A 21,339-nucleotide genomic window follows, 5' to 3' on the forward strand; every position below is an offset into this window, starting at 1 on the left:
CCTTTTTAAGGCGGTGCTTCGCCCGAGGCTTGCTCGAGGGCGATGAACCCCGTGAAGACCTCGGGGACGAGGACGAGGAAATCCGGCGTACCCGGCGCTGCTTGTCTCGGGACCGCACACTGACCTCAGGCTGTGTCATCGAGGTCGGGTCCGAGGGAAGCGTCGAGGTCGAGGCCGAGGGAGCTTCGGCCGCTGAAAGGCCGGTGCCCGAGGCCGAGGTCGCCAACTGCGGGGCCGCAGAGACCGAAGTCGAGGCCGAAGCCTGCTGCAAAGTCTCAATGGCCCCGGAGAGCTCCGAGGAAATTAAAGCGCGAAGCAATTCCTGGAAAGCCGGGATCGTGAGACCCGGAGGCAACACCTGGGGACGCTCCGCAGAGGGCGACCTCGGTTTCGAGTATTCCCTCGGGGCTAACCCCTTCGATACTTTGGGCTGGGTCGAGGTCGACGGTCCCGCCGACGAAGAGCCCGAGGATGGCTTCCTGGTAGATGAAACTGAGGAAGGAAGTGGAGACTTACCCGGGGCTTGCTTCTGCGAGGCAACCTGCTTCGGGGTAGCCGAGGGGTCCGAAGTCGAGACCGAGGTCGAGGCCGGGGCCGAAGCCGAGGCCGAGCTCGAGGCCTTCCCCATCGGGGCATCGACGGCAAAGAGATCCGCCATACGGGCCTTGCGACGAGTAAGGGCCCGTTTTTGGAAGGTGGCACACTTAGGGCACGATGCTGTCGGGTGATGGGACCCCAAACACCTCAGGCAGCACCTGTGAGGGTCAGTGATGGACAAAAGCCTATCACACCTACCACACTTCTTAAATCCCGTTACGGGCCGGGACATGGGCCCAAATCAAGGCCGGGAACAGACGAGGTTCCTCGGCCACGGCTACCGGGAGCCCCCGGAGCACACGGAAAAGTTAGGTTTTTTTTTTGTTTTTTTTTTAAAAAAGGAGAAAACAAAGAAAGAAAACACAAATAACGCAGCGACCGCGTCGAAATTCCACACACAGCCGCGGCGACAGAAGGCAATACGAGCACAAATTTATCCACAGGGCTTCTGGCTCCGCGGATGAAAATGAACTGAGGACCACGAGGTGGGGATGCGCCCTCTAGTGGCGAGAAGGCTAGCACATGCGTGGTGCAGTGTGCAAACTTGAAACTTCTAGCAAGTTTGCTTAAAAAGCTGTCCGCGCTGGGGCTCCGTAGATGACGTCACCCATGTGTGAGAATATCATGCCTGCTTGTCCTGGGATAAAGGATATGTTCCTCTGAGGAGGACTTTAGATATTCAGGCCTCCATCATGTATAACAATTTTCTGGAGAGAGGCTATCCACATAAAATCATTAAGAGGGCATGGAAAAGGGCCAAAAATTGCCATCGTCCATGGGTTATGACAACCAATAGTAAGAACAAGAATCATAATTATCAACAACAGGTGGTATGTGTAATGCCGTATACCAACAACAGTAATGATATAAAACACATTATCCTCAAGCATTGGCCTGTAGTACAGTATCACAGAGCCTTGCAAGATAAACCCAAATTTGCATTCTCCAGGGTTTCTAATCTTGGTGAAAAATTGAAATATAGACCAGCCCTATGAGAGAGAGGCACATCGAAGAACAAGTCAGGGAGCTCGAGGAGTTAATCGAGGAAGCCTACAGGAGAGTAACAAGAAAACGAACATCATAGGAAGGACGAAGATATACCCACATGGAATGGAGGACACGAGCAATCTGACTACAAGGAAGAAGCCCATAAAGGAATCCAGCAGGAAGGGGAGGCAAGGTCTTGCTGATGCCTGGAAGAGGTAGCAGTAAAGCACACTGAGGACATAGACCTGTGACCGGAGCGAAAACTGAAAAAGGGAAAGTCTGCAATCCTAGTGGGAGACTCAATCCTAAGGCAAGTAGATAGCCACATAGCAGGAGGGAGAGAGGATCGGCTAGTGACATGCCTCCCAGGAGCAAGAACAAAAGACAAAATTGAAAGGATCCTAGAAGGAGCAGAGACGGAAGAGACTGCAGTGATGATCCACATTGGGACAAATGATGTCAGCAGGAGAGACTACAACAGGAACGCACTGATCGAACAGTTCAAGATTCTGGGAAGGAAATTGAAGATGAGGACTCAGAAGATAGCGTTTTCAGAGATCCTACCAGTACCGAGGGCAGATGTAAAGAGGCAGACGGAACTACAATCAATAAATGCATGGATGAGGAGATGGTGTGAGGAAGAGGGGTTCCACTTCGTGAGAAACTGGACGTTTTGGGGCAAGAACAAGCTCGTCAGGAGAGATGGACTACAACTGAGCACGGCAGAAACTAGACTGCTAGACTTCCAGACTTCAGGAGAGGAATAGAGCAGGCTTTAAACTAAGAAGAAGGGGAAAGCCGACAGTCGACCAAATGTCGATGATTCGGAAGAAGGTATCCCAAGAAGATATTGAGTGGGAAAAATGCTGGAAGAGACAACGGACAAACAACGAGAGTTGATGGAACAAGAGGATAATAAAAAGAACATAGCACAAGGGGAAGACAAAACGAGCAAACAACAAGAGTTGACAGGTCAAGAAGAGGATGATAAGAAGACAGTAGCACAGAAATAAGATACAAAAATCAAAAAGTACCGCGGTCCTATTTAACATTCTTAAATCAATAAACCCTGACAAAAAAAGGAATATATCAAATCAAACACCAATCCCAACAGCCCAAGACCTAGCGGATTATTTTTGCAATAAGATCGAAAAGATTAGACAAAATTTCAAAACAAATAATAACACAACAACTTCACCTGAACCAGAAAATCAAAATACAAATATTTTTATCCCAGTAGCCAAATGTTCAAACCTTAGAATACCAACATTAGAAGATCTAGAAAGACATCTTAAATCAATTAATTTAAAAGGCTCTTCCTTAGAACCTTTCCCACCGTACTATCTAAAGAAATTTTTTCATACTGTCGGTCCTTTCATTCTCTCCCTTATACAAAAGAGTTTTGCTTCTGTCACTGTTCCTATTTCGTGGAAAACCTCTATCATTACTCCAATCAGGAAAAACATGAAAATAACCCAAGACGACATATCCAATTACCGTCCTATTTCCAATTTACCTTTCCTAATGAAGCTCACTGAAAAACTAGTCTTCGAACAGCTGACTGATTTCATTGAATCCACAAACGCACTATATCCGAACCAAACAGGTTTCCGAAAACATTACAGTACGGAACATTCTGTGATTGGCCTAGTAACAAATATTCATTATTATCTCGATAATCACAAATCTGTTGCGCTCTTCTCTTTAGATTTATCGGCGGCGTTTGACACAATTGATCACGAACTCCTGCTTAACCGTATGCAATCAATAGGCATAGAAGGACAAACCCTTGATTGGTTGACTTCCTTTCTTTCAGATCGTATTTCTAAAGTCAAATTCAATGATGCTTACTCTGAAAACTTTACATTACCATACGGAGTACCACAAGGGTCTATTCTTTCCCCTCTTTTATTTAATATCTTTTTATCCCCTCTTATTACTATTGCACAATCACTGGGTTTCACAGCTTTCTCCTATGCAGATGACATTCAACTCATGCACCCTCTTAACCCTGAAATTGCAGATGAAATAAAAATCATCAACGGCAAACTAGAACAAATAAAAAACTGGTTAAACAATAATAAACTATCCTTAAATGTTCAAAAAACAAAAACTATGCTTTTTACATGGAAAAGTAACATAACTTTAAAAGCTCCATTCTTTCTAAACGATTCTCCTCTTGAATCTATTTCTCATATGAAAATTCTAGGAGTAATAATTGACACGGATCTCTCATTTCATAATCACATCAGCGAAACAGTTAAATCTTGTTTCTACAGACTCCGGCTTCTATGCTCTATTTCTACTTTCTTAGACCCCAAATCTATTAACATTTTGGTTCATTCGCTAATTATTTCAAAATTAGATTACTGCAATTCTCTCCTAATAAACATATCTCAGAAAGAAAGGAGAAGACTCCAAATTATACAAAATACCGCAATCAAATTAATTCACAAAGCTAAAAAATACGACCACGTTACCCCACTACTCATCAAATCTCACTGGCTTCCAATTTCTCACCGAATCACTTTTAAAACCTTATTTCTAGTTTTCAAAACATTAATCTCAAATGAACCCCTATTCATTTCTAAAATGTTAGTCCCATATAATCCTCCTCGATCCTTAAGATCATCTTTATCTAATCAGCTTTCAGTTCCTTCATTAAGAATAATCGGCACTAGACGCAAAGATATGTTTTCAGTGGTTGCTCCATCCTTGTGGAACTCCCTACCAAATTTTATTAAAAATGAAAAAGATTTTATTTCTTTTAAAAAATTGTTAAAAACCTACCTATTTCAAGATGCATTTGATTTATGAAATGATTTATTTTATATCCTTACATGTCTTTAATTTTCTTTTCTCTTGCTTCATTCTAATCATACCTATTGTATTACCCATTCTATGTAAATTCTAACAAATAATGCAATTGTAACTTTCCCCTCCCTTCCTACCCAATCATGTTTGTCCACATTGTTTTGTCAATTGTCTAACTTAGTGAAATTACATGTATTGCCACAATCTGCTGGTTTTTAATTGTACATCGCTTAGATATTTTTTATAAGCGATATATCAAATGTAAATAAACTTGAAACAAAAATGAAGACAATAAAATACCAGGACTTAAATTGCATGTATACTAATGCAAGGAGCCTAAGGAACAAAATGGGAGAATTAGAAGTCATGGCCAAAAAAAGAGAACCTAGACATTATTGGGGTCTCTGAAACATGGTGGAATAAAGAAAACAAATGGGACACAGTACTGCCGGGGTACAAGCTCTATCAAAAAGACAGGTCAGATCAGAAAGGAGGAGGAATCACTATGGGTTAAAATAACAGGAAGAAATGGGTCCGAGATAACGATGGGCCTGTACTATCGTCCACCTGAGCAAACCAAAGTAAACGACAAAGAAATGGAAGCCAAGATGAGGCAGGAATGCAAAAACGGTAACACCATTGTTATGGGAGACTTCAACTATCCCAGGATAGACTGGAGTCTTGGAAACTCAAAATGCGCTAAGGAAACCGGATTCCTGGGGACTATACAGGACTGCTTCATGGAGCAGCTCGTCAGAGAACCGACGAGAGGGAATGCCACTCTGGACCTAATCCTCAATGAGCTAAGAGGACCTGCAAAAGAAGTGGAAGTAGTGGGACTGTTAGGAAACAGTGATCACAATATGATCCAGTTCAAAGTTGAAGTAGGAATATTGAAGGGGAAGAGAACCATTGCGACAACTTTAAACTTCAAGAAAGGAAACTACGAAACGATGAGAGAAATGGTAAGAAAGAAACTTAGGAACAGCTCAAAGAAATCTCAGACTGTGAAGCAAGCCTGGTCTTTATTCAAGGACACGGTGAACAAAGCGCAAAATCTGTATATCACCAGATTTAGAAAAGGATGCAAAAAGAACCAAACAAAAGACCTGATGTGGATAACTAAAGAAAGCGATAGGAGATAAGAAAAGATCATTCCGGATGTGGAAAAAGGAGAAAACCGGGGAGAACTGTAAAGAACACAGGAAGCATCAAAAAGAATGTTACCTTATGGTTAGAAGAGTAAAAAGAGAATATGAAGAGAGGCTAGCCAGGGAAGCACGAAATTTCAAACCGTTCTTCAGATATGTTAAAGGGAAGGAGCTGTCAAGGGAAGAGGTGGGACCGCTGGATAAAGGAGATAGGAAGGGAGTGGTGAAGGAGGAAAAAGAAGTGGCAGATAGACTAGACATGCTCTTTTCGTCAGTATTTACAAGAGAGGACACATCCAACGTGCCGGAACCTGAAAAGATCTTCAAAGGAGATCAAGCAGAAAAATTAACATCTATGGAGGTAAGCCTCGAAGACATACATAAGCAGATAGATAGATTAAAAACTGACAAATCTCTGGGCACAGACGGAATCCACCCTAGGGTACTGAAAGAACTAAAGGAGGAAATAGTGGAACTACTACAGCAGGTTTGTAATTTATCCCTGAAAACAGGCGTGATCCCGGAGGATTGGAAGATAGCTAAGGTTACGCCCATCTTTAAAAAAGGATCGAGAGATGACTCGGGATACTACAAACCGGTAAGTCTGACTTCAGTTCCGGGGAAGATGGCGGAAGTGCTGATAAAAGACAGCATCGATGAGCAACTAGAAAGGAATAAACTGGTGAAAACAAGCCAACATGGCTTCTGCAAGGGAAGATCGTGCCTAACGAACTTATTGACCTTCTTCGAAGGAATTAACAAATGGACAAAGGGGACCCCATTGACATCATATACTTGGATTTTCAAAAAGCCTTTGACAAGGTACCCCATGAACGCCTACTACGGAAACTGAAGAACCATGGGGTGGAAGGAGATGTACATAGATGGATTAAAAATTGGTTGGCGGGAAGAAAGCAAAGGGCCACTACTCGGACTGGAGAAGGGTCATGAGTGGAGTTCCGCAGGGGTCGGTGCTTGGACCTCTGCTGTTCAATGTATTTATAAATGATGTAGAAACAAGGACGAAGTTCGAAGTTATAAAATTCTCAGACGACACCAAACTATTTAGTGGAGTTAGGACTAAAGAGGACTGCGAAGATTTACAAAGGGGCCTGAACAAACTGGGAGAGTGGGCGAATAAATGACAGATGAACTTTAACGTGGAGAAATGTAAAGTCTTGCACATAGGAAACAGAAACCCGATGTACAGCTATACGATGGGAGAGCTGGTAATGGGTGAAAGTAGCCTAGAGGACTTAGGGGTACTGGTGGACAAAACAATGAAGCTGTCGGCACAGTGCGCAGCGGCCTCTAAGAAGGCGAACAGGATGCTAGATATTATCAAGAAAGGTATTACATCCAGAAGAAGGAAGTTATCCTGCCGTTGTATCAGGCGATGGTGCACCCGCATCTGGAGTACTGCGTCCAATATTGGGTACAGAAAAGAGCGGGTACAGAAAAGAGCGACGAGATTGATAAAAGGTATGGAAAACCTTTCATATGCTGAAAGACTAGAGAAACTTGGGCTCTTTTCCCTAGAGAAGCGGAGGCTTAGAGGGGACATGATAGAGACTTACAAGATCATGAAGGGCATAGAGAAAGTGGAGAGGGACAGATTCTTCAAACTTTCGAATACTACAAGAATGAGAGGGCATTCGGAAAAGTTAAAAGGGGACAGATTCAGAACCAATGCTAGGAAGTTCTTCTTCACCCAAAGGGTGGTGGACACCTGGAACGCGCTTCCAGAGGGTGTGATAGGTCAGAGTACGGTATTGGGGTTCAAGAAAGGATTAGATGATTTTCTGAAGGAAAGGGGGATAGAGGGGTATAGATAGAGGATTACTATACAGGTCCTGGACCTGATGGGCCGCCACGTGAGCGGACTGCTGGGCATGATGGATCTCTGGTCTGACCCAGCAGAGGCACTGCTTATGTTCTTATGTCTGCCCCGAGCAGTAAATATAGGATAAATGCTACTACTACTATTATTTATCATTTCTATAGCGCTTAAAGGCATATCCAGTGCTGTACATTTAATATGCAATATACGGTCCCTGCTCAGGGCTTCTCAGGTTTGGGGAGTTTCTGGTAGAAGGAATGATACAATGGGTATAGGTATCTGACAGTGAGTGGGAGTTATGAGTTGAAAGCAGCTTCAAAGAAGTGGGCTTTTAGTTTGGATTTGAATACTGCTGGAGACGGAGCATGACATATTGACTCTGGCAGTCTGTTTATGTGCATAGGTGTGCCTAGTCCATAAATTAGTGTGTGTACACGGTGCCTAACTTTAGGTACCAGAGTTGCAGACTTGCTCTTCTTCAGGTTTATCAAATGCAAAAATCTACCACACTTTAATAGGACACCATTTGCTGAAGGCACAAAGCCTTCACACCTTCCCCAAAGTCATTGGAATAAAAAATTCAGGGCTGGTTCAACCTATGGGCCAGGTAAGGCACTGGAGATAAAGGGCGCCACAATTCCAATCCGGGATCTACTCCTTCTCCCTTCCCTCCTCTCTGCGAGCAGAGAGTGAAAAATACCAGACTGGGATTCGGAATCTTGACATTCTTAATCGCCAGCAGATAGGGGAGGAAGACTTAAGGCAGAGGCAGAACTGGATCATGATTGGGAGGGGGGGCACCGATACAAAAGTCACCTCAGGGCACCACAGTCCCTTGAGCTGGCCCTGATAATACTGCACATTTGCATAAACATTATGAAAGATAAGTTGTCCTAAAACTATTTGCTCAATAGGCCATATTCTATAGTATACAGTGCTCCCCCGGTCATTCGCGGTCCTGGTCATTCACGGTATTTTCCGACCATGAATGACCGGGCAGGACATGGGAGCCGGAGAGGCAGGAGAGAGCAGCCGGAGTGCCGTCGAGTGAAGGAAATCACTCGCAGCATGCTCCGACTGCCTTTTCCTGCACTAAAGCCGGGCCTCTCCAATCAGAAGCTGCTTTGACACGCAGTGTGTGTTAGTGCATGCTGTCTTTCTAGAACAGTAAGAGTTACCGTGGCTGTGAACTAATTCACACAATAGCAGCAACTTACTGCACATTAGTAAAAGGACCTCCTAGAATCTATAGCAATATAGCAGGAAGCACATTTGGCAGACTAGATGGGCCTTAGAATTCTTATCTGTTGAAATATTTTCTGTTTCTAAACATCTCTTTACTTAAATCCTTACATTTCTACTTCAGCAAAAAAAAAAATAATTAGGGGATTGCAAACAAATCGGAATGCATTCACTGAATTCAGTGTGCTGCTGTCCTGTCAAAATTCTGTACTGCAGTTGAAAAGCTGAAGTTCATGGAGTTTTCTGACTGCAGCACAATTGGGTCTGCAAAGCTGGTTTAGGGTATGAATTTTCTGAGACACTTGCCATTTAAGCAATAGAATGTGAAATGTCTATACATAAAAGCTTGTAAGTAAATACTAGCTTTAGACAAGAACTGCAAAACCAATAATTACACTGAAATCACAGTATGAATTACTTTAAATGGTACATCAATATAAACAATTAATATTAGGATTCATTATCTGAATTAGAAAAAAAAATGTTTTCCGACAGAAACTCTTATAAACCAGCCTTTAAAGCCACACTGCTTGCTACAAGCTGCAAAATTTCAGTTTGTCTCAGTAATAATGCTGCGCATTGCCTGGCAAGAGAACTAGACTTTATTCTAGAACAGGGATCTCAAAGTCCCTCCTCCAGGGCCGGAATCCAGTCGGGTTTTCAGGATTTCCCCAATGAATATGCATTGAAAGCAGTGCTTGCACATAGATCTTATGCATATTCATTGGGGAAATCTTGAAAACCCGACTGGATTCCGGCCCTCGAGGAGGGACTTTAAGACCCCTGTTCTAGAATCAAGTTTCTGCTTCTTGGAACAGCTGGGGCTCAACAACATTGCTAGACAGAATCAGCCAGCAAACATACTGGGTTCCATAACAAGCTATGTGGTTCCTGGTTGAGGACTCTCACTGCAATGGTTAGGCTAGGCCAGGGGTAGGCAATTCCGGTCCTCGAGAGCCGGAGCCAGGTCAGGTTTTCAGGATATCCACAATAAATATGCATGAGATGGATTTGCATATCAAGGAGGCAGTGCATGCAAATCCATCTCATACATATTCATTGTGGATATCTTGAAAACCTGACCTGGCTCCGGCTCTCGAAAACCGGAATTGCCTATCCCTGGGCTAGGCAGGAGGAGGAGGAAGGGTTAAAATCTAGAAAGTTGTAAATGGAAGCTTATGTGCTGTAGCCCAGTGGAAGCTGGTTCTGATTGAGCTGGAAGCCTGAAGGAATAAGGCTGACAAATTTAAATTCATCTGGAGTAGGGTTTCCATATGGATCCAGAAAAAGAAGGGCAGATTGAGACATCCAGGAAGGAATGGAAGTAAAACCCAAATGTCTCAGTCTGCCCTCCTTACTTTGTATTGCTTTCAATGGAAGTAAAACCCGGATTTCTCAATCCGTCCTCCTTTTTCTGGAGCCATAGGATAACCCTGATCTAGAGCTGTGTTTTTCAGCCTTTTTACATCTATGGTCCGGCAGAAATAAAATAATTATTCTGTGGACCGGCATCGGTCCGTGGACCGGCAGTTGAAGAACACTGGGCTAAGTCATGGGCCAGACCCAGCCCATCTCTACCCAATCTCTACCCCAGACCCCGCCCCATAATAGTACTAATTGTAACACTATTTTTTCCATTCATTTTTCACAGATATACAATATAATCTTATTAACAACACATAATGGTTAACCACAAAATTAAACTACACAAAGCACACTGACAGCAGATGTAAATTCTCAAAATTGACATAATTCAATCACTAAATAACTAAATTCAAAAATAAAATCATTCCCTCCCCTACCTTTGTTATCTCCCTCCCTCCATGCTATGCCTCATCTCCTGGCCTGCTCCCGCCTGGCCATTTTATGCCGCCCCGGTATTATCTTCAGGCCGGCTCCCTCTTCCTCATTGATGCAGTGCAAAAAGCTGCGGGCAGCAGCTCCTTGCGCGTCCCGTGCCTCATCTGGAAGCCTTCCCTCCGACGTTGCAACGTCAGAGAGAAGGCTTCCGGTTCAGGCGCAGGATGCGCGTAGGAGCCACTGCCCGTGGCTTTGTGCACTGAATCAGTGAGGAAGAGGGAGCTAGCTCAAAGATAACGCCGCATCGATCACACCGTGGACCGGCGGTTGAAGAACACTGTTTTGGGCCTGATGCACGTGCTGGCCACGGACCGGTGGTTGTAGAACACTGATCTGGAGTATCTTTCACAACATCACGAGCAGAAAAGCAAACAACTGGTGGAAAGAAAAGGAAGGAGACTACCGTGATCCTCACTGCATTTTTCATTCATCCATTCATAAGAAACCATGTTATTTTAGAAGATTCAACTTATGCTACCTCAGAACACTAGAAAATGACCTTCCCAAAGGAGATTCTGGTCATTGGGCATCAGTTGATGACAGAGGGAAAGTTGATTGCCACTTAAAAGGCGTCTGGCCTTGACAGTCCCGTTCATGTACACCATTACTGGCATTACTTTGGCCATGAACACCTGCTGGTATGTTCCAGTGTAAAGAGTTAATAATCAGAATAAGGGCACAAAATAAATCTGGCACTCAAATGCTTGAAATGTATCATCACCGGGTCTTGTTCTAGCACACAGATGGTAACTCTTAGCACAGCAATGCGCAAGATATCAACTAACTTACACGGCCACAGCGTTAAGTTTTAGTCCAATAGATATAAAGTGAAAGATATTTGCCTCTGTATCTCTTCATTTGACAAACAGTGAGGTTTTATGGTACATTTAATTATTGAGTTATGACCCGTTTAGTGGTTCAACATATACTGCAGTATACAGAAAATTCTGTTTTACCAAGCTCCGCTATTTGTTTTGCAGACCTTAAACTACGGAGCAATAAAGATTTTACTTATTAAATTTCTACTCCAGCACAAGAAAACTACAGAAATAATAAAGCATACATGAATATTTTTTTTTAAAAATCTCATTTCCTTCGTTTTCCGAGCCAATTCCCCCTTGAACTGTGAATAGATGTTTCCGGTTAAGGGCTTCTTTTATAAAGCTGCGGTAGCTTTCTTTTCACACAGGGATTTAATTGGCATCGGAGTATTTGCTGCCCGGCAGCAGCTACCGCAGCTTGTACAAGGAGGGGGGAGGGGTAAATTCCTTTGGAGCCACTAGTTTTAGCATTGTTAAAATGAGTACAACATTTCAGTTTTAATATTATTTCCTTAAGCAGTCAGTCCACTAATCAGACTGTGTTCACGATTCGTTCCACAACCCAAAAACTTTAATACAAAATACTACACACGTACTTGTATAGCAAGACGTCACTCATTTAGAACAGTCGCTACACTCCCGCAGCGTCAGAGAGAGAAGAACCATCGGCTCATTCGTGATGATGTGACACATGTATACTGTATACATGTATACTCGTATTGCAAGACTTTGCTCGTTTAGAACAGTCACTACACTCCCGCAGCGTCAGAGAGAGAAGAACCATCGGCTTAGTTATGAAGTGTGTATACTGTATGCACTTGTATTGCAACTCATTGCTTGTATATCAAGTTAAAATTTAATACAATGTTTTGCTTGTCTTGTAAAACACTTGCAAACCAAGTTACTTGCAATCCAAGGTTTTACTGTATATTATTTATTTATATTCCGCATATCCTTACAATTCTATGCAGATTACAAATTATTCAGGCACTCAAGCATTTTTCCCTATCTGTCCCTGGAGCACTGGGGGATTAAGTGACTTGCCCAGGGTCACAAGGAGCTCCAAAAACCACACCGCACACATGAGATAATTAACATAACTTCCTAAAGTTCTTGGGAGGTGTGAGGAAATAAAATCTGATTACTGTGTGCATTAAATTTGCAAAATTTTAAAGTAATTTATAGGTTCATGAAAGTTAATGAATTTTCAAGTGTGTGATGCCTACCATACAGTGAAGTCCCTGCAATATTGTGTTGTGTTTATTATTAATAATCATAACAATACAAATTTATTCCTGCAAACAATATGTTATATACAGATATTTTCAACTAGATTTATGTCTGAGTTACAAACACATATGCAGAGTATGCCCCAAATCACAAGTCACCTTTATCACTTTCAGGTTGCAACAGACAATTGCGATAGGCTTTTTTTTTTTCTCTCTCTCTCTCTCTGTTTGTGATAAGCAAGTGGAACAGAATGAGAAAGTTAGCTAAAACAAGTTAGAATGACCAGTATTTTTTTCTTTCATGTCCTATCAAAGAAGAATCAGTCATTTTAAAAGGGATTTCTTCCCATTAAAATCAATTACAACAAAGTCCACCTTCAAGAAATGCTCATAGGACTAGCTAGATTTCAGAATATCGTAGGGAAAGCTCTTGTTACCTTTCAGTTCTTACAGCGTCTACCTTTTGAACTTAGAGTAACTAAATGTTACATAAAACCTTGCCAGAGTGTTCCATGTTCAACCTTAAATAAGGCATGATCATGAAATATTACCAGAGCTATACATTCCAAACTGCATTTTTAAGGGCTCATTTTACTGAGCTGCGGTAGCATTTTTTAGCGCACGCCAACCCCCGCGCTATGTGGGAAATACTAACGCCAGCTCTATGGAGGCGTTAGCGTGTAGCACACGTGGCAATCTAGCGCGCGCTAAAACCGCTAGTGTAGCTTAGTAAAAGGAGCCCTAAGTGATCACACTAAATTAGCATTCATTTAATTGGTATCTCCACGACCAATAACAAACCATTTATCCTATAAAACGGCGTCCTCATTAGCCACTTTAGACAGTGCCCAAGGACAGGTAATATGCAAAAACGCCTGCGCTGACCTCTTGTAGCAAAAGATGACAGATAAACCCAATGATTTCCTTTTTCAAAAGGAAAACCTTGAAACAATGCATCAAGTAATTGATTGTGTTGTGCTTTATCCGAGTTCTCTGCAGACGTTTATGCACATTTGAATTTAGAAACTGCACTTATAAAATAAAATAAAAAAGAGTGCACAGATGGTTGGGATTATGCAAAACTTGAGCAAACACACAAACATGTTTTTGTTTGCTTTTGAAACCTAATCCTAATACTGTATCAGCTACTTAGAAAACCTAAGGAATTTTGCATTAAACATCAGTATGCTTTGTTACTAAATTCTACGGGAAGGGGGGGGGGAATAAAAATGACAGTATTAAAATTCAGCAAACAGAAAGAGTATGAATGACCACTTGATTTCTCTAATAAATTACAATAGAACTGACGTAATGTATGAGTTGAGAACTGCATCACCAAAAAGAGTTGCTGGTATGACTAGTGACACCAGGTACAAGGTAAATTTCAACACAAAAATATTCAGCAAATTAATGCAAAAAGAACTTTTGAACAGAAAAGGATTTTGGGGGGAAAAAATAGATCTGATGACCAGTGAAAATGGGAAGAAAGCCTGACACAGCTTCTCCCACTGCAGATCCAGATAGGCAGTGAAATGAGGTGGGCCACGGCCAAAACAATATTTTGCCTAATACAACATCAGGCAACTGAAGAGCTTAGGGGTGGGACTGGAGATTGGCTTGTTTGTCCCAATAAAAAAAATAAAAGAGTGCTCCACCGCCCTTGATTTGGATTCAAGCCTAATAAAAAAAAAATGCACATAGGCAGTCCTATATCGGAACCACACTGCAATAATGCAGATATTTCAAACTAAATGACTCGACCTTCATAGCTTCTGCAACAGCCAGGTGGGGTTGTTTTTTGTTTGTTTTTTGCCACCTATTTAAGATGCTAATAGTGTTATTTTCCCCACAAACTATGAATTCAAAAGTTTCGTCTCTCTTTTCTTTACACAAAACTTTATTATGTTCAAAAACAGTTTGAGGTCGTTTTGTTGCTTTTCTATAACATTTACTATAAATTCCTTCCAAGGAAAAGGGGCTCGTTGTGTTTCTAAGAACGGCCCGTGCTCAGCTCCTGAAATCCCGCGCCGGGATTCACGTGTCAACTTGCAAAAGGTACCTGCTTCAATCATTATTATTTCCCTCAACTCCACCCCCCCCCCTCACTTAGCGCACTTTTTTCCCGCCCCCCTTAGTTTCTCTTTGCAGCCCCGGAAGGCGCGCGGCGGAAACTTACCGTTCGAGCGCCTGACGATGTTTTCCAGAAAAGTGTTCTGAGGTGCCACCAGCCCCCGTTTGCCTCCCGGCATCCTGTGCATGGAGAGAGCTCGTGGCGGGGCGCGGGGCTGTGCGGGTTCCGACGCAGGCGGTCGCCGAGTGCGGTCGAGTAGCTGTGGGAAGGAGGACGAAGCAGTTCATGGTAACGCTCCTCCCGTGGCGGCGGCTGCTGCTGCTGAGCAACCCAAGCCCGGTCCCCCCCTCCCCCTCCCCCCCTGGCTCAGAGGAGAGCAGGAGAAGGCACGAGCCGGGCTCAGAGGCGAGAGCAGCACGAGGCTCCGGCCGCAAATCGACCGGGCAGAGGGAGCCCCTGAGGAAGGGAAACAAAATCAGACGGACAGACTTCTGGTCGCTTCAGCTGCCGCCGCAGTTCGTTTCGTCTCGGCATCGGGCGGGAAAAGCATTAGGATCCGTCAACGCTAAAATGTCATCCAAGTCTGAATAAAAAGCCAGAAACTACAAGTGGCAAGGACCTCAGATTTTTTTTAAGGACGTGCGGTTTTAGATCCGCCAGGTCCGCCTTTTACCCCCTTCCCGTTCCCACACACAACACACAAAAAAAAACCCATCGCGCCTAAACAGAAACCCCCCTCGGGATCATATTAAAAGTTCAGGGGGGGGGGGAGGGGCGTGCCATCAGCGGTGCGCGCTTCCAACCTTCCTTTAACCGCTGCCGAAATAGTCTCTCCGTCTCGTGGCGTCGGAGAAGTCACGGCGGGGCAGGAGGGCGCTTCCTCCGCGCGGATGTCCCGAGGTTACCTTAACGCCTGTCCTAGATGCGCCGCTGGAACCTTTGGGAAGCGGAAGGAGAGAGAGATTTACGGCGCGCTGCGGTCGAAACCTTGCAGCGTCTCTTTCGCAGGTGGCGCGTTTGCTAGCGCTGTGGAAGCAGCGATGCCGTTGCCAAGGCACTCTTTAAAGCTCGGGGGGGGGGGGGGAGAGAGAAATGCATTGCCTTGGCTGTCAGCTAAAAAAAAAAAAAAAAAAAAGTTACTGACTGCGTGAGCCCTAACCTGCTGGGTAGGGGTACAGATTGTTTTCTCATTAAATAAAAGAAAGTAACTGAATGATTAATTAATTTTTAGCGATTCCTTTGGTACATCATTTATGGAAGAATGGGGGGAGGGGGGTGTAATCATTTTGTGACTTCTTGATAGTGTGATCGTCCTCTGTACTGTGACAGCATTCTGAAGGACTAAAAATTAGTTAAAGAAAAAAGGATGATTATGAACATGAGAAAGATGAATGTGGTTTTATTGTATTACTATGAGTTGCATTGGTTGTATTGCACTGTAGTTTTGAAAATTAATAAAGAATTTTTTAAAAAAAGAACCCCGCCCTAAAATGACATGCTGAAATGATGGTTAAAGCTTGTTTGTCCTTAGACTGAGACCGCTGAAATCTTTACTTCGAATTTGTGCTACAATAATTTCAACTGAAACATCAGGTTCTTTCTTTTTTTTTTTTGACAGGATGCTGAAAATGAAGCAATAAAGACGGAAAAGTTGCAGGAGTAGATTAGAAATATCTTTTGGGAGTAAGGGATACTGCATCATAAGACCAGATGTCAGATGAGGTGCAGCAAGGACAGGAAGAGACTGACTTTTTTTTAGGGAAGGGGGTCTCCCAGAGTTTGTGCTGATCAAGTCCTTCTTTCTGACTGGGAGTGGAACCGTTCCACAATAACTCTGAAAATGTCCATCGGGAGGTAAAAGCTGAATTCAGTCTGCAGCATCTTTGCCAGATTTATGAAGCACCTGGTATTATACTACACCCACAGGAAACTCTTGACTTTATTTTTGTCCTGATAAAAAAAAATATGTCTGCTATAACAGTGAAAAGAAAGCTTTTAAAATATTTGTAGCAAGTTTTTGTTGTTTTTTTTTTTTAAACCTAAATATTGTTCTAAAAAGAAAGGCAATTGTGGAGGAAAAGGTGCAACAGCCAGAACATAATGAATGGTGAAAAGAAAGGGGGTTGAAGGATAAAAGCAGAAAAGAAAGAGAGCTTTGGAAATGATCATTTAGAGCAGGGGTGCCAACACATTTTTGACTCACGAGCTACTTTTAAAATGACCAAGTCAAAATGATCTACCAACAATAAAATAAAAAAAAAAAAACACAATGAACACTGTATGCATAGAATTGTTAATTATCATTCCTATTCTGGGGTTTTTTCAAAGAGGTCAAAGCAGATGACTCTATGCACTGTCACCTCAGTAACAACCGTACAAAAATAGACAAATACCCACCCCCTCCCTTTTTACTAAACCACAATAGCAGTTTTTAGCGCAGGGAGCTGCGCTGAATGCCCAGCGCTGCTCTTGACGCTCATAGGCTCCCTGCGCTAAAAACCACTATTGCAGTTTAGTAAAAAGGGACCATATTGTAAAATATAGACAGCAGATATAAATTCAGACACATTTTGATCACTAAATTTAAAATAAAATCATTTTTCCTACCTTGTGTGGTGATTTCATGAGTCTCTGGTTGCACTTTCTTCTTCTGACTGTGCATCCAATCTTTCAGCCTGTATGCTTCCTCTCCTCCACACCTCATTCCCTCCCCCAACTTTTTCTTCCTCTCTCCCTGACCTTTCTTTCTTTCTCTCTTCATGCCCCCTTTCTTTTTTTCTGTTTCTCTTCTTTCCTTCTGTTTCCCTGCCTGCCCCCTTTCTTTCTTTCTCCCTGCCTTTCCCCAAGCCACTGCCACTGCCATCGGGGAACAGGACCCAAACGCCACCAATGGATAACGCCGACGCTGCCCCATGCTCTCTCTGCTTCGGGCTGATCAATCTTCCTCTCCCCGACGTCAATTCTGCCGTCGGAGAGGAAGTTCCGCCCAGCCAGGCAGCGATTGGCTAGCCCTAACTTCCTCTCCGACGGCAGAATTGACGTCGGGGAGAGGAAGATTGATCGGCCCGATAGATCGCTAAGGCAAAGTGAGTCCTGGATGATCGACTCACTTTGCCTTGGCAAGCTACCGGTCGATCGCGATCGACCTATTGGGCACCCCTGATTTAGAGTAAACTATGCAGACTTAAGACAAACGGTTGGTTTGAGAGGACAAGAGGAAGGGAATTTGAGAATGCTTGGAGAGGTTGGGGATGGTACTATCAGAGACATGTCTGGACAGAGGGCTATGAAAAATGATGGGGCTATCGGTGGGGCAAAGTTGCACCTGGTTGGGGAAGCAATGTTGAGCGGATGAGTAGTGAAAAAGGGTACCAAGAACCCCGCGCTGGGTGGGCCCTGATCAGATGTGGAAGACTGCTGAGCGACTATGGTTGAGCTGGGCAAACTATCTCCCACTGGGCACATTGGATCAGCACAGAGTTGCAGTGGGAGAGGTTATGTGGCTGATAGACCTAGTCTAGAGATCCCAGTATGAAACCCTTGAGGTGGTAGGACTAGGGAGAGAGGTTCCAGTATTTTAGTTGCACATGAAGCATAACAAGGCAAAATGCAGCTGGGAGCATCCACCCAAAGCAGTGTATCTCAAACTGTTCCTCCTGAGATTTCAAGTGTGCCGCGGCACGCTGAGGAGGAAGAGAGGCACCTGCTAGCTGACTTCCCTACAAGGTATAGCGCCAGCGCTGCCCAATTCGCCGAAGGCCTGCATGTTTCCCCCTTCTCTAGCGTCCTCTGGCTTCCCCCCTGGCCTCCCGGTCTCACCTTTAAAACGAATTACAGCAGCCGGCAGAGGATCGCTTGTAGGTAAAATGAAAAATTACACAAATACGGCTAGGAGATAAGAACATAAGCAGTGCCTCCGCCGGATCAGACCACAGGTCCATCCTGCCCAGCAGTCCGCTCCCGCAGCGGCCCAACAGGTCACGACCTGTCTGAATCACCAGAAGGGGCCCCCTTGCCACCTTGGTTTCTCATTTGAAGTCCTATTGTCCCATCGAAGTCCAAACCCCCCGGTCTTGCACATGCACGACCTGGTTGGCTTTCTATACTTATTACCTGGTTAGCCTTCTATACTTGTATTACATCCCAGCACCTCTCTCAGTATCCCACAATCCCTTTATCCCTCAGGAATCCATCCAAACTCTGTTTGAATCCCTGTACCGTACTCTGCCTGATCACTTCCTCCGGTAGCGCATTCCAAGTGTCAACGACCCTTTGGGTGAAGAAAAACTTCCTTGCATTTGTTTTGAACCTATCTCCCTTCAGTTTCTCCGAATGCCCCCTTGTACTTGTTGTCCCCTTCAGTCTGAAGAATCTGTCCCTATCCACCCTCTCTATGCCCCTCATGATCTTGAAGGTCTCTATCATATCTCCCCTGAGCCTCCTTTTTTCCAGAGAGATGTTACCTCATGCTCCCTACAGTCCAGACATGAGTCCACCAGACTTCGACCTTTTTCCAAAGTTGAAACAACCTATGCGTGGACATCGTTTTGCATCTGAGGAAGAGCTTTCTTCGCCAGTACCCGAGCCATTCGGCAACTGAACAAAAACGGTGTCTTGGATGAAATAATGAAGCTTCCCGGACGTTGGGACTCGGTCATTGCAAAGCAGGGAGACTATATTGAAGGATTGTAGAGAAATACTTGAAAAATAAAAAAAATGTAAATTTTAAAAATTAGTGTGCCTTATTTGTGAAATGACCCTTGTACATGAGGAAAAGGACAAGAGGGAGTAAAAAATACATTGTGATAAATATAAAAGGAAGAGAAAGGGTAATGGAGAGTACAAGAGGGAGGGGGGGTCGCCTCTAAGGAAACATTTTGTTGTTCTTTTGTAGAAAGGTTGTGCTTGTTTGGAGGAGAGGGAGGACCTTAAGTATTAAAGGTGTCTTTAAAGAGAAGTCTTGATTCTGGTTCTGAATTTTTGGAGAGGGTTCTAGCTTGATGTGGAGGGGAAAGGCGTTTCAGAGTGTAGGAGCTGTGACTAAAAAAAAAAAAATGGCCTTTCAGATGGAATCATAGAATATTTCACGGATGGAGGAACAATGGTCAACCACTGAGAGCATTTGATATACTAAGGACTCCTTTTACAAAGGTGCACTAAGCGTTTTAGTACACTCTAAATATTAGTGGGCGCTAACCACACGCTAAATGCTAATGTATGCATGTTAGACTATGAACGCGTTAGCGGTTAGCACAAGTGTATATTTAGCGCGCGCTAAAACGCATAGCGCACCTTAGTAAAACGGGGTAAATCAGATGACAAGTATGCTACTGTATGCGTGAAATAACTGCATGGAAAACTCATAAGATGGCATTCTGATATGTGTGGGCCTCTTTAAGTACATAGGAAATTGAACTATATACTGTAAATTGCTTTGGAAATTGTATTGGAGATAGAGATAAGGTATGATACTGGAGGGGAGAGGAAGGGGTGAGGGAAAAGATTACATACAGAAAAAGGGTTGCAATGCAAATAAAAATGTTGCCAGACTCGACACAGATATGGGTTTCAGCCTGCTTCAGGAGTCACAAAATCTAGCCAAGACAACACGTGTATAAGCAAATATTATCAATGATTTGGCATGTGTTGAGCAAAAAGGCAGAACAATCTGCAGTCACTCATGGGTTAACAAACAGCCAAGCTGTGTGCTTGCATATTCTTCTGCCTTTTTGCTCAACACGTGCCCATTCATAGACAATATTTGCTTATGCACAAGTCAGACACAGTCTTGGCTAGATCTTGTGACTTCTGGGGCAGGTGTTTATTGACAAAAAACACAGATTTGTGTCAAATCTGGCAGTGTTTTTATGTGTATTGCAAACCTTTTTTTCTGTATGCAATTGAATCAGGTCCTCTGGTTTTTGTATTTTATTGATTGTACAAAAATTTTATAATTATTGTTTTTTTGGCTATTAATAAATATCGCTTTATGTATGTTTATTCATTTCTGTAGTTCATTAAAATTTAATTTGTCCTCCCCTACTCCATTCCCTGAGACTTATGCTCTGTTAAGCCATTGCAGGGTGTTTTTTTTTTAATGACTTTAACAAGACCTTATCCGTGTGAATTCTGAAATTGTCTTTTCTTACTTTATGCACTATACAGTCTGGCTGAGTAGGTGGGAGGATATCTTAATAAGGTAGAACTGTGCCTGGAAGTGAACAAGTTTTTATTAGTTCTTCTCCATAGATTGTGCTTGCATCATGCTTTCATCAGGCTGCAGACAATTTTTCCACCCACTTCTTGACATTTTGACATCAAAGCAACTTAGCATGTCTGAAAAGTAATAATGAGCTTCACACACTCATAATACATTCTGGCCCACAGAGATGGGCCCTGCACAGAATCCCTAGTACAAATGTACATTTGTTTGAAACAAAATGAAATGCTCACCAAAAGAAATATAACCACATTCTTTTTTTCTTATTTTATTTCATTATCCCAGGACAAGTAGGCAGCCTATTCTCAACGTGTGGGTGACGTCATCCACGGAGCCCAGATGCGGACAGCCTCGCAAGCTGATTTGCTTGCAAAACTTAGAAAGTTCATGACTGCCACACCGCGCGTGCATTCCCATCCACGCAAGGGCGCACGTCTCCTCAGTTCTCTGTTTTCTGCAGAGCCAAGAAGTTGTGTTTTCGACGCTCCACACTAGACTCAGTTCTAA

General features: G+C 43.3%; 1 protein-coding gene and 1 long non-coding RNA gene across 8 annotated transcripts in view; one reads left to right on the forward strand and one right to left on the reverse strand.

The window, feature by feature from the left end:
• Nucleotides 1–15,656, reverse strand: part of KCNH5 (potassium voltage-gated channel subfamily H member 5) — a 316,925-nt gene extending 301,269 nt beyond the window's left edge. For 4 of the 7 annotated variants that reach the window (XM_033952020.1, XM_033952019.1, XM_033952022.1 and 1 more), the window contains exon 1: nt 14,718–14,836. In XM_033952020.1, the coding sequence (XP_033807911.1) occupies nt 14,718–14,799 (82 nt within the window). In that variant the 5' untranslated portion in view covers nt 14,800–14,836. Of the gene's footprint in view, nt 1–14,717 lie in introns of all 7 variants that reach the window. The other 3 variants (XM_033952024.1, XM_033952025.1, XM_033952023.1) reach the window with 2 other exon arrangements.
• On the forward strand, nt 14,769–16,621 carry LOC117363760. The gene is made up of 2 exons (XR_004540122.1): nt 14,769–14,900; nt 16,231–16,621. It is a non-coding gene; the product is annotated as an uncharacterized LOC117363760 (long non-coding RNA).
• Nucleotides 16,622–21,339: the final 4,718 nt, after the last annotated feature.

The sequence above is a fragment of the Geotrypetes seraphini genome, chromosome 7, assembly GCF_902459505.1.
Source record: "Geotrypetes seraphini chromosome 7, aGeoSer1.1, whole genome shotgun sequence".
In the NCBI taxonomy this organism is placed as follows: domain Eukaryota; kingdom Metazoa; phylum Chordata; class Amphibia; order Gymnophiona; family Dermophiidae; genus Geotrypetes; species Geotrypetes seraphini.